This window comes from Pelobates fuscus, chromosome 10 (assembly GCF_036172605.1).
Source record: "Pelobates fuscus isolate aPelFus1 chromosome 10, aPelFus1.pri, whole genome shotgun sequence".
Classification (NCBI taxonomy): Eukaryota; Metazoa; Chordata; class Amphibia; order Anura; family Pelobatidae; genus Pelobates; species Pelobates fuscus.
The window spans coordinates 53,659,689-53,684,075 of record NC_086326.1 but is presented as its reverse complement, the minus strand read 5'-3'; the positions used below and the strand labels follow the sequence as shown (position 1 = coordinate 53,684,075).

General features: G+C 41.1%; 1 protein-coding gene across 2 annotated transcripts in view; it reads right to left on the bottom strand.

Moving 5' to 3' along the window:
* The window catches only part of ENTPD1 (ectonucleoside triphosphate diphosphohydrolase 1), a 108,055-nt gene that overhangs the window by 804 nt on the left and 82,864 nt on the right, over positions 1 to 24,387 (bottom strand). For both annotated transcript variants that reach the window (XM_063435169.1, XM_063435170.1), the window contains 5 exons: positions 20,792 to 20,951; positions 17,441 to 17,674; positions 10,191 to 10,451; positions 7,376 to 7,489; positions 2,317 to 2,454 (listed from right to left, as the gene is read on the bottom strand). In XM_063435169.1, the coding sequence (XP_063291239.1) occupies positions 2,317 to 2,454; positions 7,376 to 7,489; positions 10,191 to 10,451; positions 17,441 to 17,674; positions 20,792 to 20,951 (907 nt within the window). The remainder of the gene's footprint in view (positions 1 to 2,316; positions 2,455 to 7,375; positions 7,490 to 10,190; positions 10,452 to 17,440; positions 17,675 to 20,791; positions 20,952 to 24,387) is intronic.

Below are 24,387 nucleotides of genomic sequence, written 5' to 3'. Positions count from 1 at the left end.
GAACTGCGTGAGAGTGTGTCTACTTCAATGAACATCAACTTACCTTCAGAGTTGTTCAATAAACTCCAAATTTCAGTGAATTGAAATTTTAAAGGCATTAAGTATGCTATTACAGAGGACTTGGGAACTATCAGTTTTTACCAATACTTGCAATAATTTTTTTACCTAGAAGTTCTAATTTGGATTTTAATTCACTACATTTTGATCTTTAGTGAAGAACTTTGTTGAGGAATACAATGTGTTCCTCTTCATCTGAACTGCTCAGGACAGGTCTCGATGGACTTGCCAAGAACACAGTTCACATAGAATTGTACTTAGTCTCACATTTATTCCAAGGTGACAATGTTAAGGTTAAATGGGCACTTTAGGCATTATAAGCATTTCATCTCATTGAATTGGTTATAGTGCCTAGAGTTTAACACTAAATAAGGGTCCCTGGCCACACAGCCCTGGAGGTGTGGCTAAGGTAAATATTACACATTTCCATCTAGCCATACCAATTCATACCAGCAATAGACGCCGTAATAAGATGCAAGTGGTCAGCTGACACTCTCAGCTCAATCACTGCCACCCATTGCTGTTCATTCTAATACTTATTCATGAGCCTCAGCAGCCCAGGGGGGTGTACTGCTGAGAATTCTGATTTTACATTAAAAAAAACAAAAAACTGTTTAACACCGAATGGAAGTTTGACGTCAAGAGACTCCGGACACTGTAAACACTTCAATGAAATTAATCAGTTATAGTGGCCCTTTAAGGCCTGGTGGATGAATTCAGAACTCTAGGTCTTTAGTGCATAGTCTCTATAGACAGAGTTGGATTTTCCTTGGCAGGAAGTAAGGGATGGCAGCCCAGAAAAGGCAGACAGAGGTCTGGAGGCCATTTTAAGTGCACATTTCTAAACTTGATTGAACCTGAAAATAAAAAAAAGGCAGCTCAGCAAGCATCTTAATCCTGCACAGGCTAAGGGGGTTCTCACACTGAGAAAATACACTCACACAATCTCTACTTCTCTCCCCTGTTGGCTTTATAGATGGAGCTGCTTTGTGTACATGTTCTGGCTACACAGACTAGTTCCCTTCGCTATACTTTATGAGGAGAAACTTGGTAAAGGAACACTCGAGCACGCTGTAGGGTTAAGGTGCCCCCTATTGTAAGAAGTCAGTTTTAAAAAGATTGAACTTTTTTTGCATTGGGTCTTACTGGGCACTGCGTTCTGCTTCCACTACAGCCTCCGTGAGAGCTGGATGTTCTCTTCCTGAGCCAGGTCCAGCAGTGCAGGGCTTCGCTCAGGAGAGTTAACGGAAGTTCTAGACTTTGGCAATACCGGCTCTCTGACATTAGTAGTGGAGGTGAGTATTGGTGCCCTGCAGAGCCCCGTCAGACCAAGTTTGCACTATGCGTCCTCTAACCAGCTTATACTCTACATGGCATATACCAGGTAGCTTGACTGGCTTACATAGCCTATGTGCACTGAGGACCCCTTCTCTTTGAAAATAGATGTATTACTCAGTTCCCTAATCTACCCTCACAGTCCAGTTAGTAAACATAATTTTGAGCATCTACTGTAAAATAGCAACCTGGACGTATATTATCTAGCTTGTAACAAAAATGTGCTTACTCATCAAGACCATGAAGCTGTTATGTATGTCTTATTGAACGTTTGTTACTGCTATTGTGGCCTTGCAAAGCTATATGTATTACTCTGCACACACAAAATAAAGAATACATTTTTTTTTTTTTTTTAAAAGTCAGACCATTCAAAAACGGTTTCACTACTTACAATGGGGGGAGCTAGGGCACTCCTGATACTATAGTTATCAGAGAAAACTGTGTTCAAAAAAGTGTAAGTAGCGACCTAGCAATAACAATTTGGTGACTGCATTTTACTATGAGACTAGCCATCCTATTTTCTCCCCATTGCATTTTAAATATGATAATACACACACACACACACACACACACACACACACGTTAAATACCCCCTAAACTTGCACATGGAACATAAACCCCCAATTTAGTTGTCGGATTTTAGTCTGTTCGAATTTCTAGAAAATGTTTACAAGTATCATTGACAATAGTATTCAGTGAAGAATGGTTTAAGGACCAAATAAATACACATTAGACTCTTCAATGTAAAATTCTAGGTGAATTTCCAAAACCAAAATAAAAAAGTCCCCAAGTCAGCTGTGTCACTTTGGCCTTTAATTTTAAATTCACTTTGAATTCCATATAATTCTCCCTTTAGTAATTAATCCTGAGAAACTGAAACATTTATAATAATACAACATAAAGATAACATTCAAAAGTTATTACCTTTCCTAAAAAGCTGATATCTTTCCAATTGTCTGCATTAAATCCATATCCAAGTTCAAGGAGAGTTATGATGTATGCTCCAGAAAAACAGTATTCACTTAGATATTTCACCTTGATTTTTGGAAACTCTGTCTTCACCTTAAAAGAGAGCAAAGTAAAGTTTAAACAGTTTGTTTTTATTTAGAAGATGGCCGCACTCAAGAGGAATCGGTTCAGGGAAGTAAATCTCACCTATACCTCCTCGACCACCGTCCCACCAATGGCGATATCACCGTTGGGGTCTTTGCAAATTCTGCAAAGTCCATTGACTATATGGTGCCAGCGCCGATTTAAACACTACATGAGTCCCACTCTCTGCCTATAATGTCTTCATTTTTCTCTATCCTTGATTAACAGGTTATCCAAGGCCAAACCTTGTTTTTAGTTTGAAGAAAACATGATCTTTCATGTTTGTATGCAAAAGAAGGGTCCCTCAAAATCCAACTTGAGACATGCTGGTGATACGTAACACTAATGTTATTATATGTTAAAAAAAAAAAACAAAAAAAAAATGTTTTACTACACAAGGTTAAAAAAAAAAAAAAAAATATGCATGTATACTTTTTTAAAAATACATTTTCAGAATGAGACACACAATAAATATTCTACTGTTTGAAGATGGGTGGGGATGCCAAGTACATTTCCAGCCCGGGTGCTATGTAACCTAGACCCAACTCTGGTCAAAGCATTTTACAACATGCCTGCTTCCCCTGAGGGCCTACATCCACAAACCGGCACCTGGATTCTCATACAAGGAAAATCTACTTAACTCTGTTGAGCTAAGCAGGACCACTATTACTGGCTGAGAGCAACAGCTGAGTCTGCTCAGCCAATGAACACAGCCCTGTAATCTCGCCACGCTTCGCTCAATGGAGACCGTTCTGCTTCTCTTGGAAAAGCTAGATGAGGTGTGGGGGAAAAAAAATAAAATAGTTGCCTAACTACTCTGGGAGGGCACCAGTGGTTCCATAACCTCTACGTTGTGCTGCTTTTGAGTGTTGCTTTAAAGTAAATTTTTTGTAAGTCTTTACTTATCAGTCTTTCGTCGAATTCCATTGAATATCATGGCATTTTAAGCCAATACCCCCAATTGTTGAAGCTTCAAAGCAATGACAGATTGAGAATAAAAATGTCAATTATCAAGTGTTTGCATCTTTTAGCTTACAGACGGCACATACTGTTTAATAATAAACGCATTATGCTGCACAACTTTAGGATTTAGTTTTATTTTGCCATCTGTGATCATTTGTTAGTCAAGCTTAACCATGGAACATCGCCAGCAGATAGTGTAGCTAAATGCCAATAAATAGTATACAGTCTACCATAGTACGGATATAAATAAAACGTCTATTGAGATCTCTTCTCTTCCAATCAAATCTTTGTTTCTAATCTCTAATAACAGCAATGATCCAACTTGCTATTTTATGGTTACATTATACAATTATCCCTTCTAATTAGTCTTTAATGGTCATGTCCAGTCTTTTACTTGGCTTTATTACACGTGAGAGCTGCTACTACTATCTTAATTTACTTCTGCAAAATTCTGCTACCTGCTGTATGGATTCAGTTGCCTGATCTAAACTCCCTTCTCTTCCTCTAATCCTTCCCTTGCAGGGACAAGATATAAAATATATTGGAATTATGCAAATATAGCGGAAAATGGATGCCTAAGTAAGTAATGGGTCAACTTTAAGAAGTGATTTATCATATGGTAAGACACCCAGCAAAGAACGATATATAGTATTAATACTAAGAAAGATGTTTACAAAACACAGATTTCATTTTGTATAATGGGATTTTTTTTTTTCTCCTGAAATAACACCATTTACATTAAATTGAATGTTAGGTTATAATATAGGTAATATGTCTGGCTACTGGCCTGTGAGGATTGGTTTACTTGCTGTCCTACAAAAAATGTGTTACTCTATCTCCTGTTACGTAAATATAGGCTTCTATGGGTCTACTTTAAAGGAACCCTACAGTCACTAAAACAACATTAGATTTATGAAGCAGTGTTGACGTATAGATTATGCCTCTGCAGTCTCACTGCTAAATTCTCTGTCATTTAGGAGTTTTAAATCACTTTGTTTATGCAGCTTTGAACAGCCACGAAAAGTATTAAACCCGCACCCACTACCATACTCTCACACTGTGCGGCATAATTAAAGCGTCACTCTAAACATAACCACTTCATCTTCTTACGGTTCATTCAGCTTTTTTTTTTTTTTTTGTGCAAGGCTGCCTCCCTTTACTATCAATCAGATTGCTAGAATATTTTCCTGATGAGCAGTATCACACAAAATGCTAACTCCAGACACTTTATGCAGAGGACAGGGAGGGAACGCCACCCTTTTGGGAATTTATGTTCTATCAACCAGAGTGCAAGACGTTGCCTGTGCAGTCCTCTAGCGCGTGGTAAACAGGTTAAACATAGGGGTAGATGGTGGATCTAGCACATTTTTTTAAGTAAATAAGGTTATGAACAGTATAGATTTACGTTGCTTAAACATTTCAATACATAACACGAAACAATATCGCTTGTAACTTTCTGGATAGTAGGTTTTTACGCTATGTCATAGGCTAGTCCAACATGAAATATTTATACGAAACATACATGCGTCGGGTAAAGTAACACTTTGCTTCTTTGGAGTTTGCACAATATATAATTATTGTAGTATATCATGCAAGGCGAAGTGTGCGCTCACCACAACCAGTCGTGCATAATATTATAGTTGTATCGCACCTTTTTATAGTGTAGCACATTGTTATAGGGCAGCATGAGGCTTACATGTGCGCATGAAAAAGTGTTAATAAACGGATGACACAAAGCAATTTATACAGGTGCTGGTGCTAGGTCTGTCAATTGGCTATGAGTTGCTTAGTAATTATCTCATATCAACAAGATAAGATATATGAAATATGCTCATTCTTATAGAACGCTTGTTAAGTTGGTCAAACAGAAAACGCGGGGTGTATTCTTAACTGGCTCAATTTTTTGTTTTTGACAGGCATATTACAGGTAGTGATAGAGACCTTGCTTAATGTGCATTAGCACGGAGACAGATTTGCTAAACAAGGTTAAGATGATTGAGACGTATACTTAGCCTATTCATTTCTGTTAGTTATCTTAGCTGAAATATTAAACTTAATTTTAACCATGACTAACTTTCAAGCTTTCACCAAAGTCAACGCTTGTTAGGTAATGTTGTAATACAGTAACCAGGGTTTAAACGACTTAAAGCATATTGTAACATAGATTTAACATAAGAATCCCTGGTAGCATCTGCATGAGAAAGAGTCCTCGGCAGTCCAGGGTTATGCACAACAGCCGTGCAGGTGATGGCGACCGTCGTCCCTGTGAGGTGTGAAGCAGGAGACGGCAGGTCGTTAAAGATCAGTGGATTGGGAGTTCGTGTTGCAGCATAGGAAACCTTCCTCCTTGCTCATATGGGGTACATAGGTCTTAGTCCCCAGGGTGGTCTGTTATCAGCCGACGCCCGCTCTGCGGGGCCGTTGGAGTTGTGTGGGTGCCGTTCGGGCCAGGGGGCGTGAGCCCATTGTGGGTACAGTCCCAATGCCCCTGCTGATTCTCTGTGTGTCGTTAGGGGGGTGAGTTTCGGTAGCCTCCCGGTTAACGTGGTGGGCAGTGACTTCTTCTGTTCCCTCTCGTCGGGTCTTTTCCAGAGCCCATGTGGGGTGTTCGCCGCTCTGATTGCTTCCATCTTCCCGAGCGTGAGCCTGGGAGGTGGAGAGTTCCGCCTGATGGTCAGTGGTTACCGACACCGTAGGGTGGTGAGCGGGTCCGGCGAGGTGGGTGGTCCCCCATTGGTATGTGCTTGAGCGGGTGCTGGTGCCCGGGGGGTATATCAATTTTGTCTGCCAACCGGGTTTACTATTTCTCCTCCGTCGGGAGACTGCCCTGGGTGCTGTGGGCGGGTGTCTGCATAGTTGGCGTCGGATTGTAGGGCGAATCCAGTACGCTGCTTGTTTGAACTCTAGCTTAAAGATCCGACCTTTGGTATGGAGTTCTGTCCAGAGGCTCGCGCCAAGCCGGTCAAAGAACTCTAGAGTATGTGTTGGTGGCTTGATGTGGGTTCTCCCCTTCGCGGGCTGCATCCCAGCCGCCATCTTGGTTAGGCCCTGGCATTTCTGCCTGTCTGTGGGCTTTGTTGCTTGATTGGGGGTGATCGTCCCCAGCGAGGACCGGGATAACCCCCGCCGGTCCAGGGGGGGGGGGGGGAGGGGGGGAGCAGTAGGGCAATGTGTGCTTCTCGTTTGTGAGCGGGTCCCTTGCTGGGTGAACGGCCGCCTCCCTCATGCTGCAGGATCCGCTTAGTTTTAGGCTGCATGGCCGGTTCAGGCTCTTGTAGTGCGGATCGGCACGGGACAGGTATCATTCTGTTCCCTGCTAGGTCCTATGTCACTTTCCAAGCTCCTTAAGTTTCTGGCTTCTGTTTGGACAGGATTAGTGGGATTGTGTCTGCTGGTGCTGGAGCTTTCAAAAATCACGTCCAGCCATCTTGGCTATCAGGCCCCGCACCCCAGTGCTTTATAATTTTACATAGCAAATCACCACTTTACTGGTTGGACACACAAAAATTAATGCTTTATTAATGCCTTTAAGCTTTCCTCTTGTCTTCTTTATCCCACTTCCTCCTAGATTGTAAGCTTTTTTGAGCAGAGACTTCTTCACCTATCTGTTGACCTATTTGTTAACATTCATCTTATCTCTCAATTACCTGCTGTTCTATATTCCCACTGTAAACTAACACATTTATGCTATGATTTACATATTACCCATTTAAAAAAAAAACAAACAAAAAACTGAAATAAGCTGCTCTCTCAAACTTCCCCTACTTCTGGGCAGAAGTATTGTTCATTCATCAGCCCAAGCACATAGAACAGCAGGTTTTCCTTGATGTGGCAGGTGTACTTACTATTTAATGACCATTTTATGTGTAACTAAAAACTTCTGTTTCTACCTATCTATTTCAGGATAAACAACAGAGCACTTTCTTACTTCATCCCATGGTCTTGAACAGTGTTGTTGGACCCTCTCTTTCACTTCGTCCAGTGTGGCCTTTTCCTGGGTAAGCTTTAAAAAGTCCATCACAAAATAGAACGCAGAGAAAGCCTGGAGTGGATAAAAAATGAGTTATTATGAATACAATGTTGCTTTTGTGTTAACAAGTCTTATTGTCATCTTGTGTGGTAAAGAAAAACACTGTTGACCAAGTGTATCATCCCCTTATTCAGGGCCAGAGTTACATGTTTGGGGTCTGTAGGCACCAAACTATTCTGAGGAGCCTCCTGTAATGATTGCTAGGATATGAGGCTGTAAGGAGATGTTTTGCCAGAGTATGGAGCATCTTCTTTCTCTGACAGAGTGCCTGGTGCAGAAGAGGTGGCATTAGTCCAAATCTACAGGGCCTATTGGATTTCAAACCCATTTTCAACCGTACTCCAAGTACCCAGCCATCTATGCATCTACTGGTGTAATCCCATGATTCTTAGCAATGAACTCTATAAAATAATTATGTAACTTCTAAGTGCAGGTAATACAATTGTATTGAATTAAAAGTCAAATTGCAAATATCAAATTTGGGGGAGGGGAAAAAAACACATTTATTTCAAATTAAATTTGGCAATTTGATTATTACATAATCATTATTTCTTGTTTAGTGAATAAACCTTTCATTGCCGAGGTATTACACATGGACAAGAATTTACTATAAACTCTTATTTATGGATGTCCTCAATAATATATTGATCTGGTGGCAGGTGTTTTTGTGCCTTTATGTTGATCTCTAGTTCTTAAAAGGATTTTATAGTCACCAGAACAACTGCAGCTTAATGTAGAGCAATTACGGCCACAGATGTAGGAAAAACCTACGCTGTTGCCATAGAGAAGGTTACCGAGGTAATAGGGGGAATGAACCCAATTAACACTTGAAAAAAAGGGAGATTAGGTCTCCAAATAAACATTAGATGGGACCCACCTCACTAGAATTACCTCTATTATTAAAATATCATTAGTGGAAACAGACTTTATTGAAAACCAAATGCACATAACAAACAAATCCACGTAAAAAAGGTGTGAACAACACCCACCGCGTGTAAGACAAAAAATACAGCAATACACCTTTAAAAACCTGGGGTAAGAATAATCATATAAATGTCCCATCTAATGTTTATTTGGAGACCTAATTTCACTTTTTCTATTATCATTCCCTTCAGTCATTTTCATGCAAACACTCTTATCAGAGAAAATGCAGTGCCTAAATTTCCCCCTAGGGATACCTCCAGTGGCCACTCCTCAGATGGCCACTGGAGGTGCTTCCTGGGGTAGTGCTGCATACTGTGTCCACGTTCTGTTTCCTCATAGAGATACATTGATTCAATGCATCTCTGTCAGGAGGTGCTGATTGGCCAAACCAGTGTTTGGCCCCGCCCCAATCCTGCCTCCTTGCTAAAAAATGTAAATTCTGATGTCACCAAGGAGGTGGGACAGGGCCAGCGCCAGCAGACCCGTGCAGTGCTGGAAATAAGGTAAGTTTAAACCCATTCCAAGTGGGCTAAAGGGGGTGCCAGCCACCTAAAGTCAGGAATACATGTTTGTGCGCCTTACCCTATAGTGTTCCTTTAAAACCAGGGTGAATTTGATATAAATGAAATTGATTCAAAGCAATAGTCTGTACACTTTGATTTAAATAATGGTGTTTGAATGTAAAGACTCATAATTACTAATTGTTAAAATCTTTACTATTCGGGACTTGCTGAAGATTTCATATATAAAATAACTTTTCAGATTATTATTAATTTTTTTTTTAACAGTGCTATCAAATTATTTTGTTTTATACGGTTAGAAGTACATAGATAAAGATGAAATTATCAAAACAAATTATCTGCAGTTTAATAGGTATAAGATATAAGGTATAAGAATAATCACTCCTATTTGGAGAACAATTTTGGATTAAGGTATTTTTCGATGAACTTGGAATAAATGAACACTATAGCATTAGGAATACAAGCACGTATTCCAAACTTTATAGTGTTATCATAGTGATTTACATTATTGGGCCTTCCCAGAACGAATAAAATAAAGATTTTTGCTAACCTTTACTCCCTTGCTGTACGGGTCTTTAAATGGCTGCGCTGGCTCCCAGGCTGAGAATATCAATGTTGATTATCTCATCCAATCCAATGCTTCTCCATAGGGAAGCACTGGGAGGCTTGTGTGCATGTGCAGCAAATCGCCGCACTGCACCAATCCACATCTCTTCACGAAGATTCACTGAGCTAGTGTATCTCTATTTGAAGCATTTGGTGTTTCCATGCACATTCTTTACAGGATCAAACCCAAGCTGTTCCTATATTGGTGCTCCGAGTGACTGCCACTGGCTGGGGACTTAGTCAGCAATGTAAGCACTGCCTTTTCTCTGAAGGCAGTGCCTTCAGAGACCAGCTGTAGACCCCAGAACCACTGCATTACGTTTTACTAGTTCTGGTGCCTAGAGGGTTCCGTAAATGTAATTCACTTACCAACATATAAATATTGCATGAATATATATCCTCATGTTATATAACTAATCCATATTTAATGATGGAAAATGTTTTGACTATAAAGTTTCTTAAATAGAATTTTAATCCAAAAGCATGCTATTAAAAGAAATTCACTTTTAATTAAAAGAAAAAAAAAAGGTTACATTTTTTTTTTTTTAAATGTTTTATCTACCATGTTACATATACACCCTTTAGGAAACGTGGCTGTGCTGTTAACATATTGTCAAAAAATTTTTTTTCAAAAATGATCAAATGTGGTTTTAAGTACTTACTCCAAATCTTCCCTGTACCACAGGCTGGAATACACCATTGAAAGAACACTGAGAATAAGGGCAGTGAGTTCTGTTGAAGATTGATTGGACGTTTGCCTTGCATAGATGATAATTTCCTGTCCCTTTAATCTCAAAATTAATCGGACCATCGAGTGTACTGTATTCAGACACACAGGGACTGCTATAAAGTTCACTGGTGCTACTATTCCGTCTGTATCCGGAGTTAAAGCAGGGATCGAAAATCGTGGCGTTTTCTGCACTCTGAAACCGGTAAAAATTTATTATTTGCAAAAATAAAACCTTTAACAATGGATCAAGTCTTTGACTTTAGAAAACGTGTTAAGTCTCTTCCCCTGGGCCAAATGCAATGAAGCCCCCCTCATTTTGTCAGTAATCCAATTAATACAAAGATTCCCAATGCAGGGCATAATGGCAATTTCAAGGTTAACCTGCATATCATATACCTGCTATAGTTGAAGAAAAAACTAATTATAATTTTTTGTTTTAATGAAAAATTAGTGTATCAGAACTTCATCCAACCTTCCTGGCTGCCAAGGAGACAATTCCGGATATGTTTATAGTCTTCAAAAAATATATACAAATAAAATAAACAATATAGTTATCAGTTCTACAGAAACAGTTTCCCGCAGATCACCTCCCAGATAGTGGTCCTAACAAGCCATAGACATATCTACAATATACTTAGGATTCAGCTGATATACCTAAAAAATAATAAATAAACAAAACATAGCGTGATATAATTAGGAAAGAAAATTATATTCCCTGCTATAGATTGCACTCACGAGAAGTTGAAGTTAAATGCGCTCTAAAGGTGCCTCCTCCAAAGTAGGTGGGGCTAGTATCTCCTCCTCAGGATCAAAGTATCACCCAGCATCAGGAATCATGCAAGACTCCGATAGGTAGATAGAAATCAAATACATTTATTGTATAAAACAGCAATAAAGGGGGGCGGGGTTTGCCTGCAGAGCGGAGCGGTCGCATGTCGTGGCTGCTCCCGCTTCTAAAAGCACTTACCGGCAATTACCGACGAGCTGAGGCCTCGAATCAACTCCTAATCACGCCCAAGCGACAGAGGTCACCGAGACCTACGAGCCGACACCACGCAGGTGGATCTACGCTCCGGTTTCGACCCTCCCGAGGCTGCGGCCTGCAAGCATGGCGGCGGTGGGGGAGACGGCCACTCTCCCGCCGCGGAAACACTCAGCGAAGCGCAGTTCGGACCTCCGTTCCCCCCCCTATGGACCGGAGGGGGTTATCCCGGTCCCCAACGATTGGACACACGCAACAGCACGGGCTGAAGTTTCCCGCTCAGGACCGAGCTCCGGATACCCCGGGCCCGGCCTAATCAATCGGACTCAAAGTGCCCCTGAAATTGCTGCCGTAGTAACGGCCACGCCACTCGGGGAGAGCACAAAGGGGCCAAGAGACTACCATGCTGAACAGGCTGCACAGGCCGCAAGAATAGAAGCAATATTTGAGGAGTTCTGGACCAAGCTGGAGCGGCGCATGCAGCAGCATGCCGTACATGCACATAGCGCCCGCTCACCAAAGCACCCACGAAGAGAGCACAAAATGGCCGCTGTGAGACGACCTCAGCGTCTGAAGGGCTCACTCACTCGCCCAACATCCCACAAACAAAAAGGGACTACCATTCCTCACCGTAACGAAGGCCTCCAGGCTCAAGGCCCACAAGCACCAGCCCTCACGCAACCCCGAGGCAGAAGAGAACTCCCGCCTCCAAAACGCAGCGACTCCACACAGGTGAGACGGCACCCAGGAGCGAGACCCGCACCTGAAAGAAAACAGATGACCGGTCACCATACAGCCCATTGCAACAGAGCTCCACTTACGGTACACGCAAAGAAAGTGGTGCTGCAAACCCAGCAGAGCCAGAGGAAAGCCATGCCACACAGAGCCCTACTGAACAACGGCAGCATCTACCTAATAGCCCTGTTCTCACACAGGCTACGGCGATCGGCGGACTCAGGCACCACTTACCCGACCGGAATCGGCTGAAACACGGCTTCACAGCAGGCTATCGGACACTGAACTCAGCAAGGCAAATTCACACAAACAATAAGTTTGTTCTTTCTCAGTTCCCACCTGTATGCCATGTGTTTCCCTTATTTTTCCATTGTGCTCCTCTTTGCCTTTCGTTCTTATTCTATGTCTGCGAGTACATGTCAAATGTAACCTGTTTAAATGAGTATACTGTATACCCTTCTCGAAACTGTAATTTCACATACCTTCTCATAACTTGAGGCGTTATTAACAATCTCATAAGTCTACCTAGCCTAGTATTTATATAGAAAAGTTCATTTGTTTAGCGGGCAATTTGTTCAGTGTGAGATTTAAGCGAATAATGCACAATGTACCAATACCACAGATGAAAAGAAAAAGCCTAACTACAATATGTTTCTGATATGTGCCGCGCAGTCACAGTCCTCACCCATAGAAATTCCCATGTACAATAATGTTGCTCATACTGCCTTAGCCTCCCACCCCTAGATATTGCTTCAGCAACCTTGGGAATAACCCACGGTTCTCTTGAAACAAGGTGGGCTGTATTTGCCTAATAGCTTAGCAATAATGTTAGGGAAGCACTGTGCAGTGGAGACTACCTCCTTTTCTCTGCTTGTATGATTTGAGGTTCTCAGTGGTTACTATCTCTTGTAAATCTTGTTTAATCATTTTGATCCCTACCTAAAAATACTATTGTCATAACGTCAGATACTTGCATGTTTGTTTAAAAAAAGAAAAAAAGTGCTGTTCAATCTGCCACAATTTACTTTGTAAAAATGCTATGAAAAGCCTGCAGCTGCTATTGTGGCTCTGTTCGCCTATTGTTATTTCATGCACAATGAAAATAAAGAATTAAAAAAAAAAAAAAAAACAGCAATAAAAATGGTCTTATGCGTTTCGTCCCGATTATGGGACTTCCTCAGAGACCAAAATTGATAAAAAGCAATAATGACAATAATACTCCCAAAAAAAGCATCCTAATCTTACCCACCCCTCAGTCCCATTAAGTAGGGATGTCCCTCCGGTTTATTGGTGCTCCAGTGGGCATCTTCTGTCCTTCTCTTTTCATTGGTGGTCCATCTTCACTTCACCTGATCTCTGATGAAGTATAACGAGCGTTGTTTTCACAGTTGATCCTGATTCAGTGATCGGCGAAGTGTGACACACTTCCGTGCGTTCAAAAAAATGTCGGTCTCCCCCTGGTGTTTTCCAAAGGAATCAAATTATCTAGGTAAATATAAATATATTCAACAGCTATGTTCTAGTGGGAAGAAAAAACGATATGCAAGAGGAAATGCTATCCAAATGTTAAGACTTCAAAACGATAGTACATAATCTGAATTCAGATTTCAAAATGCAAATTATATATCTTATTGAATACAAACTGTTTCACAAAAAAAATTATCCATTAAAAAATACTTGAACTACCAGAGTTCATATTTATTCTTATTTCATTAATACCAAAGTTTGTTTAATAAATAAAACATAATAATAAAAAAAGGTAACAATGCCACACATACCCATTTTTTGCCAAAATCAGTTTTGCCAAAAACCATAAATGCTATAATCTTCCTGTTGATAACCTTAAATATTTTTATCTTCCTATTGGTAAGTGATGGTTATAACTATTAAAGTTAAATGGAAGTATATGTGCTTCAGACCAGTTTAAACCTAAAACCATTCTTCTAACAGGGAGGGGAAATTCCCACAATTATTAGGGGAGCGCACAGAGTTATGAACTCTGGTAGTTAAAGTATTTTTTTAATGGATACTTTTTTTTATAAAAACATTGTGAAACAGTTTGTATTCAATGAGATATATATTTTGCATTTCAAAATCAGAATTTTCAGATTATGTACATCGTTTTGATTAAACCTTGAGGATTCTTAACATTCTGATAGTATTTCCTCTTGCATATCGTTTTCTCCTCCCACTAGAACATTTGATTCCTTTGAGAACACCAGGGAGAGACAGACATTTTTCCCTCCTGGAACCATGGTGGAATGCACGGCCATCTTTTTCACCACTTCCGTTTTTTGCCGATCACTGAATCAGGATCAGCTGTGAAAACAACGCTAGTTATACTTCACCAGCGATGAGGTGAAGTGAAGATGGACACCACCAATAAAAAGAGAAGGACAGAAGATGCCCACTGGAGCACCAATGGACTGGAGGGACTAGCCATATTTAATGGGACTGATGGGTGGGTAAGATTATACTGCTTTTTGGGGGGCATTATTGTCATTATTGCTTTTGATCAATTTTGGTCGTGAGTGCAATCTATAGCAGGGAATATAATTTTCCATCCAAACTGTATCACACTATGTTTTGTTTATTATTTTTTATGTATATCAGCTGAATCCTATGTATAGATGTCTATTTTTATAGTCTTGTTTCAAAGGAACTCTGTAGGAACCAAGACCACTTCACCTTAATGACATGGAAATGGTCTAGGTGCCATGCCTCTCTTATTGTAGCATTCCTGCAACACAGCAATGTTTCAGTTGCAGGGTTAACATGCCTTTAGCGGCTGTCCTTACAAGAGGTGCTTTAAATAAATTTCCCTTAATTGATTGAGCTCCCATTATTTTCCAGCTGTCACCAATAAAGTAACATTTGAGCAAGAGAAGTGTTGAGAAGGTTCTAGAGATAGAATGTGTGAATGGTGAAGTGAAAGTGAGGTTAAATGTCAAGCCCTTTCAGACCTGGTCCCATCACTGGGCAATATATGGTCCTTTCAGCTTTTAGCCTCATTAAACTGTCCTCTAGGACGGCTACACTGGGTTATGGAACCTAATGTTCAACAAACATGCCTCCTCACCACCCTACTGTAAATCATATGCCACTGATAGAGGGATTACAGATTTATATTTAGCTATTGTTTTCCGATGATATTTAAATTCTAATGACTCTTCGTTTAGGAAGATCAGTGCGCAATTTAATGAAACAATCACAACACTAAAATACGCCAACTATTTGAAGCAAGTGTTATCAACGCTCCGTGAAGATTTCAGGCAATAAGAGAAAGCAAAGACAGTTAATTGTTACCATTGTGCAGCTGGAAGGAAGAACTTGGCTTAGCTAGGTTCAGTAAATGGCTTGTTTCTGCGCCAATGAAAGGATTTCAAAATGCTTTTAAACAACTGTTACGATGAGACATTTTGATTTGTCTGAAGATATGTAAAAGTACTAATTGAGGGCATATCTATCTTTAACGTCAGCAATAATAGAAGTCGTGTGGGTATCAGTCAGTTAGAAAAGTGTATCTAGAGAATCATCTACTATTCATATCTGGTATATACATTCAGGAAATACTTCTCAGGCTACTTAAATGAAGAGTCAGAGAACCATTGACCAAAGGTTTTTGTGAGTTTAGTCCAACTGTTGGTGATTAGACATGGTGCAATGCCATGTTTTATATTCATTCTCGATATCTTGCACCAAAACCAACACTCTTACAAAAATATTCGAGATACAAATTTACAACCCAGAACACAACTACAAACATGCTATGCTTCCTTAGAATATATAAATAAATAAAGAAAATAATAATTTAGATGGGAGCAGGACATGACATGATCAGAGCAGCATAGGACTAAATTAATTTTGTTTTTAATTACTAGTAATTTCTCATGTGTGGAGTTAGAAAAAGGGGGAACAATTGTGAATTAAGCCATTTATTGGCTAAACTGATTCTGTCTGCTTTTAGGAAACATCACAGAGAAACACAAGATTTGGGGTTTATTTCAGCTCTGTGGTGCCACACATGACTGCAGAAAGAGATTATGGTCATAAATATCAAATTATCATTTCAGGAATGATGCATTGAGACGCTTTTTCATATTCAAGTATCTGTGAACAAAGTGAACCCTGCTTTTAAATGTATGCTCTGGAATATGGAGGTTATTAACCAGCTTAATGGGTTTCAAAGGATGAAATTGTAAGCTGACAATGTTGAGTATGGAACCAGCAATAGATGTAATTCATGGCACCCAGTTCGGGGCTTCCTGATTGAAGCCTCAGACCATTTCTGGAAGGAGCTTGATAGAGCATACAGGTGAAATCTTTGCAACTATGAGGTTAAACTATTCAGAACCTATATAACCCCTTTAAAGAAAGATGCTGCATGGGACCTCCGTGCATCGAAACAACTTCATTTCCAGGTTATATTGTTGAGAAGTTGTTATGGTGCCCAAAGTATTCTTTTAAAGTATACATTAATATTTTTTCTGCCACCTTTATCACTTTATTCATAAAATTTAAACTGATGTATTTTTAAGGGGTTACTGTCACTTTTCTGTAATTTATACAACTGAATAAAACACTGAAAATCCCCTAAACTTTTTTTTGTTAGATGCTCCTCTTTCTTTTAAATTGATATAAAATATTTAGCAAATGACCCGTTGAAGCAAGACCAAGCCAGTGCAAACATGTTTAAGTAAAAAGTAGGGAATAAAACTATAGTTTCATATCTCCTCCGTGGTGGAACTACCAAAGTGACAGGGGTCACAGCTGCGACTGGGTCTATCACTCCAGGAGGCCTGGCTGCCCTGTTGACCCATAGGGCCAAACTGCAATCCCCAGGGAAATCACGGTAGGCGAACATAACATCAGGGCTGGTGCACAGTGACACCGGCCCGGACGCACAGTCGCTGGGTGACCAGAGGGAGGGGAGCGCACAGTACTCCCCCTTCTGCCAGTCCCTGTCAGGCCATGCAGTCTACTCAGCCACACTACACACAGAAGTGAGACTGAAAGGTGAGCAGGTAAAGGAGGGGGAGGGGATGGGAGAGATAATAAGACACATAGAGAAACTGGGGGGGGGGGAGGGAGGGGAGAGAATGAGACACATGGAGGAACTGAAACACATGGGGGGGGCCCAAGGGTCATTTTTGCACCAGGGTCTGGTGGTTTCTAGTTACGCTTTTGTTTATCCTCCTGTCTGTGTGCCTTCTCTCAGCTATCAGGTACAAAGGCCAGAGCTTATAATAATGAATGACAGAGGGTTAATATGGAGGCGCCCACTTGCAGGATATAAAGGTGTGGATTTCTATACTTAATATTCACACCTCATGAATACATATTTGTTAAATATAGGCACAAGTAAACAAAACATTAAAATTACTAGAAAGGACTTTCACCTTTTAATGTCCTTATTAGATTATAGGTTAATTAGTTAAAAAAACAAATGTAAGCATTGATCTTACCGGTAAATTTTTTACTAGTTGCTGGCGAAGAGCTTGATCTTTACCATAACACAGGAAGCTGTGCGTGTATACATTGTAATTTTTACCATACAATCGGAAGTGCAATGAATTATCTTGGGATTCAATATCTTCATTGGATACAAAAGTGATTTGCGTAGAGGCTCCACCAAGATCCAAGGCACCTGATGTTTCTACCTTTCTAAAGTTCGGCAGAAGATTTAACACGCTTGAATCCTTAAACAGAGAAAAGAAACAAGATGTCTATTAAATTAAAATGTGAAGCATGATATATTTCCAATATGGCTAATGTGGTTAAAAAGTGAAATTCACCTAAAATGATCAGTTTACTCTTTCTGAATAATTCCGACAGTCACCAGTGATGCTACCATCCACACATTACTCTATTATGAAGTAGTATGGAATGGGCATCAGAAGATACTGTCTGCTTTTTGCATAACCAAATGTGGCCATTGCCATAGCTTTAGCCCACAGTGCCATTACTGCCCAAAATACGTATCAATAAAAACAGTAGATAATTAATACTGAATTCACAAGTTTAAGCACCTTTTCTTTTTCTAGGTCCAAAGGAGTAAGCAAGAGTTTGCTCTGCAAGTGTTACAGACCAGTCTTCCTATTTCGCTTGTTATATTGCAGCTCCTGTTTGCTAGGATATGACATTGTATCTTGGCCCACTGTCTCATCTCACCATTTCTTTTCCCTGCTGAACCACAAGGGATTCTACACCAGATTCTTCGTGAAGGAAATCTGATGATATTTATGCTCTAGGTCAGGGGTGTCCAACCCGCGGCCCACACACACTACAGTGATGAATGTAATTTTTGTGTATGATTTGTCAGTGATTGTGTGTGTGGCGGAGGCTCTGTGTGTATGTATATCTCTGAATATATATATATATTTATGTGTGTGTGTGTGATTATGCATATAGGTCTGTGACTGAGTGTGTGTATATATGTGATTGTGTGTGAATGTATGTGATTGTGTGTGTCACAAGCTCCTGAACCAGACACGCTGACAGAAGACATACAAGCCAAAGTCAGAGGGAACCAGAGAGAAAGAATAATCGATAAGCTGAGGTCAAGGGTTAGAGAAAATAGGATAAACTGTAAGACAAGACAAGATTCGTTAACCAGAAAATCAGACAAACGGACAAAGTATACGCACTATTGGGCTATCAAAAGACCACAACAGGGCAACAGGGCAACAAGACACGGAAGAGGTAGGTTTAAATATGCTTATGGGCCTTATGATTGGCTAGTTTTTTATTGGAATTAATTACGACACGTGGAAGGTATTTGGGCCTTCCACTTTGACCTATGACATCATATTTGCGCGCCGAGTCACGTGACTGACTCGGGCGCCTGTTTACACACGCTGTATGCAAACGTGCAGCGTCCGACTTGCCGCCAGTGGGAGCAGCGCTGGGCGGCGTGCTGGTGCTGGAAACCGACGCTCGCGGCAACAGCGTGTGTGAAGAAGCCGCGGGCAGTGTGTGAGCCTGTGAAGCGTCCGCTCGCTGCGCAGGTAGAAGGGAGGCTGCCTCGGACCGCCGCATGCGGTACCCTGACAGTGTGTATAGGTATGTGTGTCTAACTGTGTGTGAATGTATGTGATTGTGCGCATAGGTCTGTGATTGAATGTGTGTGTGGGTCTGTGATTGTTTGTGTAAGTGGATCTGTGTGTGTATGTGTAAATCTGTGATTATGTGTGTGTATATATTTGTAATAGTGTGTATAGGTACATGATTGTGTGTGTGTGGGTTTGTGTGTGTGTATAGGTCTGTGATTGTCTGTGTCTGTACATCTGTGATTATGTGTGTGTATGTGACTGTGTATAGGTCTGTGACGGTATATGTGTGTGTGGATCTGTGATTGTGTGTATATTTGTTATTGTGTGCATTGGTCTGTGAGCGTATGTAATGGTTTGTGATTCTGTTTCTATATGTATATACATGTGTATGTATTTAGTAGATCGCTCCCTAATTTGGTATCCTTAAATATGGCAATTCCACATAAGGATAACAAATGAGGGAGTTATCTACTAAACTAAATTTAATAAAATGGGTTTTTAAGTTTTTTTTATTTAAATTAATTATATTATAGATTTTATGTGTGGCCCAAGACAATTCCTCTGCTCTCAATGTGGCCCAGGGAAGCCATAAGGTTGGACACCCATGTTCTAGGGCTCTTTTTTAACGGGCAATGTTCCCAGCTTTTATCAAATGGTTTTTCAATATTCATGGTATGCAGTTACTTTAGAGGAACAGAAAGTGGGGATAAATATACATCTCTCCTATTACCATCCCTCATCTACCAGTTTTCAGCACACCATTTATAAACATCTAAATCGGATTCCAAATTCCAATCCAGTATCTAAGCCATAGTTAGATATACCTTCCTAAAATCTAGGAACCAAATAAGTTTAATTTTCAGGCTTTTATTTTTGTGTGAAATAAAGCTCCACAAAAAGTTTATTTTTAGATTAGTTATGAGTGTTCCTTTCGGGAAACTTTATGTCAAACTTTTATATAACAATGTGTTTTTATCTTGTATGTGCTGTGCATGTTTGTGTATTGTGAATGAAGGACAATTTCTGTGCAGAAACTGAAAAAAGCCTGCACATGGGCATATGGTGTGAATGCAGGTTTAGGGACAGGAAGTAAAGACTAGGGCATATCGGAGTTCAGTAGAATGTTTTGTGTGGATGGTGAGTGAACTTAGATGTGTAATACCGTGTAAAAACAAGTTGGTATTTTTGTATAGTGTTTGTAGGCATGTAGAATGATATTTTTTTTGTGTTTGGTAGCTCGCAATGCAGTTGGTTGGTAGAGTCTCTTCTCCCAATTCCCATTTTTAAGAGATAGAGGCATGCAACTGCAGTGAAGAGTGGCTGCCCATGGAGCAAGGTAATGGAGCAGGAAGGATTAACAGCCACTTCTCACTGCACCACCCACACCCGTATCTTGAATGAGTATTATGCCATCTCGGAAAAGTAAAAATAAAAACAATATGGCTATTGGTTTTTTACCTCCACCTCCTAGTTCGTACATTTCCATTGCAGTAGCATGTGCCTAGAATAGCCACTCCATTGAACCTTGCAGATGAGACAAAAGTCTAGGTGCCAGGTTCCATATCAGGGTCACCAGGGACCTTAGATATTTATAGTCCTAATCTAAGTTCGGGGGTGTTATTTCCTGGTTCAGGTACAACCGAGATCTTTGTCTTGGGCAGAGCAGTAGCAAAAATATCTTTCATCCACAATCTGAACAAAGAATCATTCTGCTGCACTGCCGGGGCAGATGCAGTGACTTGAATTCTAAAAGTACGTACTTACTTGTACAAAGTTATTTAACAGATAATTAATGGTAATCCACCCATACGCTCCTTCATCCTGTCCTGTGATTATTCTGGCACCCTGAAAGTCGAAGGGGGAGGACCGCAAAGTGTTCTCCACTGATAAAAGCACTTCATTGGCCAACGTGTGGTTACTCATTCTGCAGGTAGACAAAGATACGATATGTACAGAAAATGAATCATATTGATATTCATTTACAGCGCACTTAAGTTTCACAATCTTTTTTAGAAACAATTTTAGCACAGTATCTGTTTCTTTTAAAAAGAACGTTTTTTTATTTTTTTTATTTGACATAGTAAAAAAATAAAGAAAAATAAAACAACAACCACCACCACCCTTTTCACCTCCTCATTTTTCATACATTTTACACTCTGGAAAATATTACCTTTATTTGTTAAAAAATACACAACATTCAAATGTAAATGGAATTCCTAAAGCTAGACTGATCGGGTTTGTTTACCAACCCCCCCAAATTACAGAAAATTCACAGGGGATTGATATATTTTACACCAATTCAAGCTGTAAAAAGTAGCGGTGTTAAACAAAGTGTATAAAATTGTCAATTTTAGCCTAAAGTTTGCGATTCCCTTTCCAATTCGGCACCACTCACGGTTTAGTAAATAATTGTAGATTATGCTAGCTTTAGTGTACCTATAATCTTAATTTTATTAATGACAGGAGGCGAGTATTTGCTTAAGTCTCTCTTTACTAGAACTCCACAGCAGCACAGAAAACAACCAATCAGAAAAAAGTTAGGTACTATAAAACTCCCCTCCCCATGCATCATTTCCTCTTTCAAGCTGCGACAAAACAGAATAAAAGGCAGAGAACATCATGGGGAAGAAACGAAGTCCTAGATACGATGAATATAACGATGTCCACCATCCAAGTGTAACCGTCGAACTAGATAGTGTAGATGGACTGTAAACTGAAACGAGATAAAAAACAGGATCGAACAGGTTGATTATCCAATGAAATGTACTCCGAATAAACATGAAGGTACCCAATGTAGCAACCAAATTAACCTAATATGTAAATATCCCAACCCTATGAATGGAAAAAAACAGACATAAGGAACAAGCGACAGGTAGCAGAGACAACAAACAGAGTTGCATACTTACCTGATAATCTAAACTATAACATAAAACAAGGGAGGGACAAGAATGGGTGGGAAATACTCGCCTCCTGTCATTAATAAAATTAAGATTATAGGTACACTAAAGCTAGCATAATCTACAATTTTATAACATGACAGGAGGCTTCGTATTTGCTGTTTGAAAGCTCAGTTCACCAATCCAACGCTGTTTGTGTCGCTGGTAATTATTCCAGGAAATATCAGAGTAATCCTAATTGGACATTCCCATACGATAAATCACAGCCGACGGGTCAAAGAAGATGCCAACCGACAAGGTATCTCAAATACGGAAAAAGGCACCCTCCGTCGGTAAATCCATTGTACGTGGCGTAGCAAACTGTTTCCTAGAAGTCGGTCCATGAGCTGGCAAGCTGACCTATTAGTCACATTCCTGTAGTTGTATAACTTCAAAATCCGCTCTATGACCTAGGGTCGCGAGAAGAAAACTGACACCAAGTCTCAACTCATGACCCATAAGGCGGCTCCACCGATCGTGCCAGGGCCATTTGGCGATGCGGCCTTGCAGGGAGATCTCCAATCTCAAGGAATGCACCGAAGACCACCACCAAAATCGCAATAGAAGCCGAGGAGGATCTTCGTACCTTCCTGTCCTACCCGGTGGGGTGACTCATGCGAGCATAAATTCATAACGCACACAATGAGAGTGTGGCCAGACCAGCCGTATACAAAGTGATTCCAATAGTCCAAACAGACCGTGTAAACTTCGGACGCCGTAGAGAAAAAGCTCCAGAAGACGTCCGTTCAGGGTTCCGAACTGAACTTGAGTGGAGGAACGGTGGTCGACTATTCTGGGAATAGGGAATCCCAGAAATCTTCAAAGGAATGGGAAGTGCAAACAGGAACGCAGATTTCCATCCTGAAATGCCCTCGTCCCAGAGTGAAAGATGTCTGTGTGAGAGTCGGGGTATACCAGGTACCACCATAAGGTCTCGTAGGTCTCCTCGACGATAGTTGAAAAGTAGGGTAGCGCGAATCCAACAAGATGGCTCCCGTGAGGAATAACTAGAGTATAGACGGAGGGTCCTCCATCTCCGAACCCTGATCACCAGGTATGCGTTTCGGGGAGACGGGGCAGTCCTGCCATCTTATCCCAAGATCTGAGGACCGGGGAGGTCAAGACAAAACGGGGGTTTCCGGTCGTACCCTGTGAACCATACGTACGGCTTTTTACCTTCAGAGCGGGTAATAGGCTCTCCTTAATCCTGTTACCCGAGCAAGGTAGAGCCCGTTTGCTCCATGAAGGTCCCCGTATCTCCTGCCATCTAAATATGGGAGAAACTGTCTGAGCAGTTGTTCACAATGGTCCGGATATCCAAAAACAGAAAGCAATCCTCTGCTTGTTATGGTGCAGAATATACCCAAACCTGCACTCACATAATACCTGAGTTCCATCCGATAGCCGTACCATCTCCAGGAACGTGTATAAATAAGTGAGAGTCACCCTTCGTTATACCACTGTGAGAATATCCCTCCATTACAGGAGATAGACTAGAGGGAACCAGTCTACCTATGGATATCTTGCATGACCAGGCAGTCCTCTATATCGAAATCAGTAGCACGGACGTCAGAACTACTTGAATGCAGGAGGGACGCCCCTCCATGTAGTCATCGGTGTCTTGCACAGGTACAAGTCTGTGTGATGAACAAATGGATGGCACCGTAGAGCGTCGAGTGCATGAGAGAGCCGCGCTCTCTACTAATGTGATCAAATACCATGCTAACGTCCGGCTGATAGCCTGAGCGGGCCGCACCCGTAAATAACCAAACAGTAGAGTCTGCATCCGTGACCGTTCCTCTCTATGAGAATGCTTCCTCCAAACATGACCCCTGTATCCAGCTCAGTCTCCGGCTGAGGTTGAGGCGGGGGCTGCGCCCTCTAAAAACAAATCAGTGTCCGGTAACGTCTCTGAGAGGGGTTCGCTCTCTGCTCCAGCAGATAAAATATTCTCGGATGGAAGAGATGGAGGGCCGCACCCTCCTGTGATCCAAGCTAGGGTCCCTAGGGACTCAGGGTGACCAACTAAAGGGTACACCAAATACGAGTATCAGCATAAGGCTGAGGGCAATCTACGGGAAAAACGATGGAAAAAACTATCAACTGACCGTCCGGATCCCGTGCGCGCGCGCGGGGTCCAGGCGAACCGTTGGTAGTCTGAGGAAAGCTGGAGACGTTCTCCGCAATCCACGAGCACCCGGGAGGTCGGAGGAGGTCAAGTCAGGCCTCTCGACGACCCGAGCGAAAGGAAAAGGAAGTCATGAAAACGAAAAAGACAACAAAAACGTAGAGACGAGTAGAACGCAAATTCTATCTCAGGCAAAAGGCAGGCCGGAAGGCAAGACAAGTAAGCCCCACTGAACAGGGCCAGGAGCTAACCTTACGCAGGAATAACTACCGATAGTTATATGGACACCGGGAGAC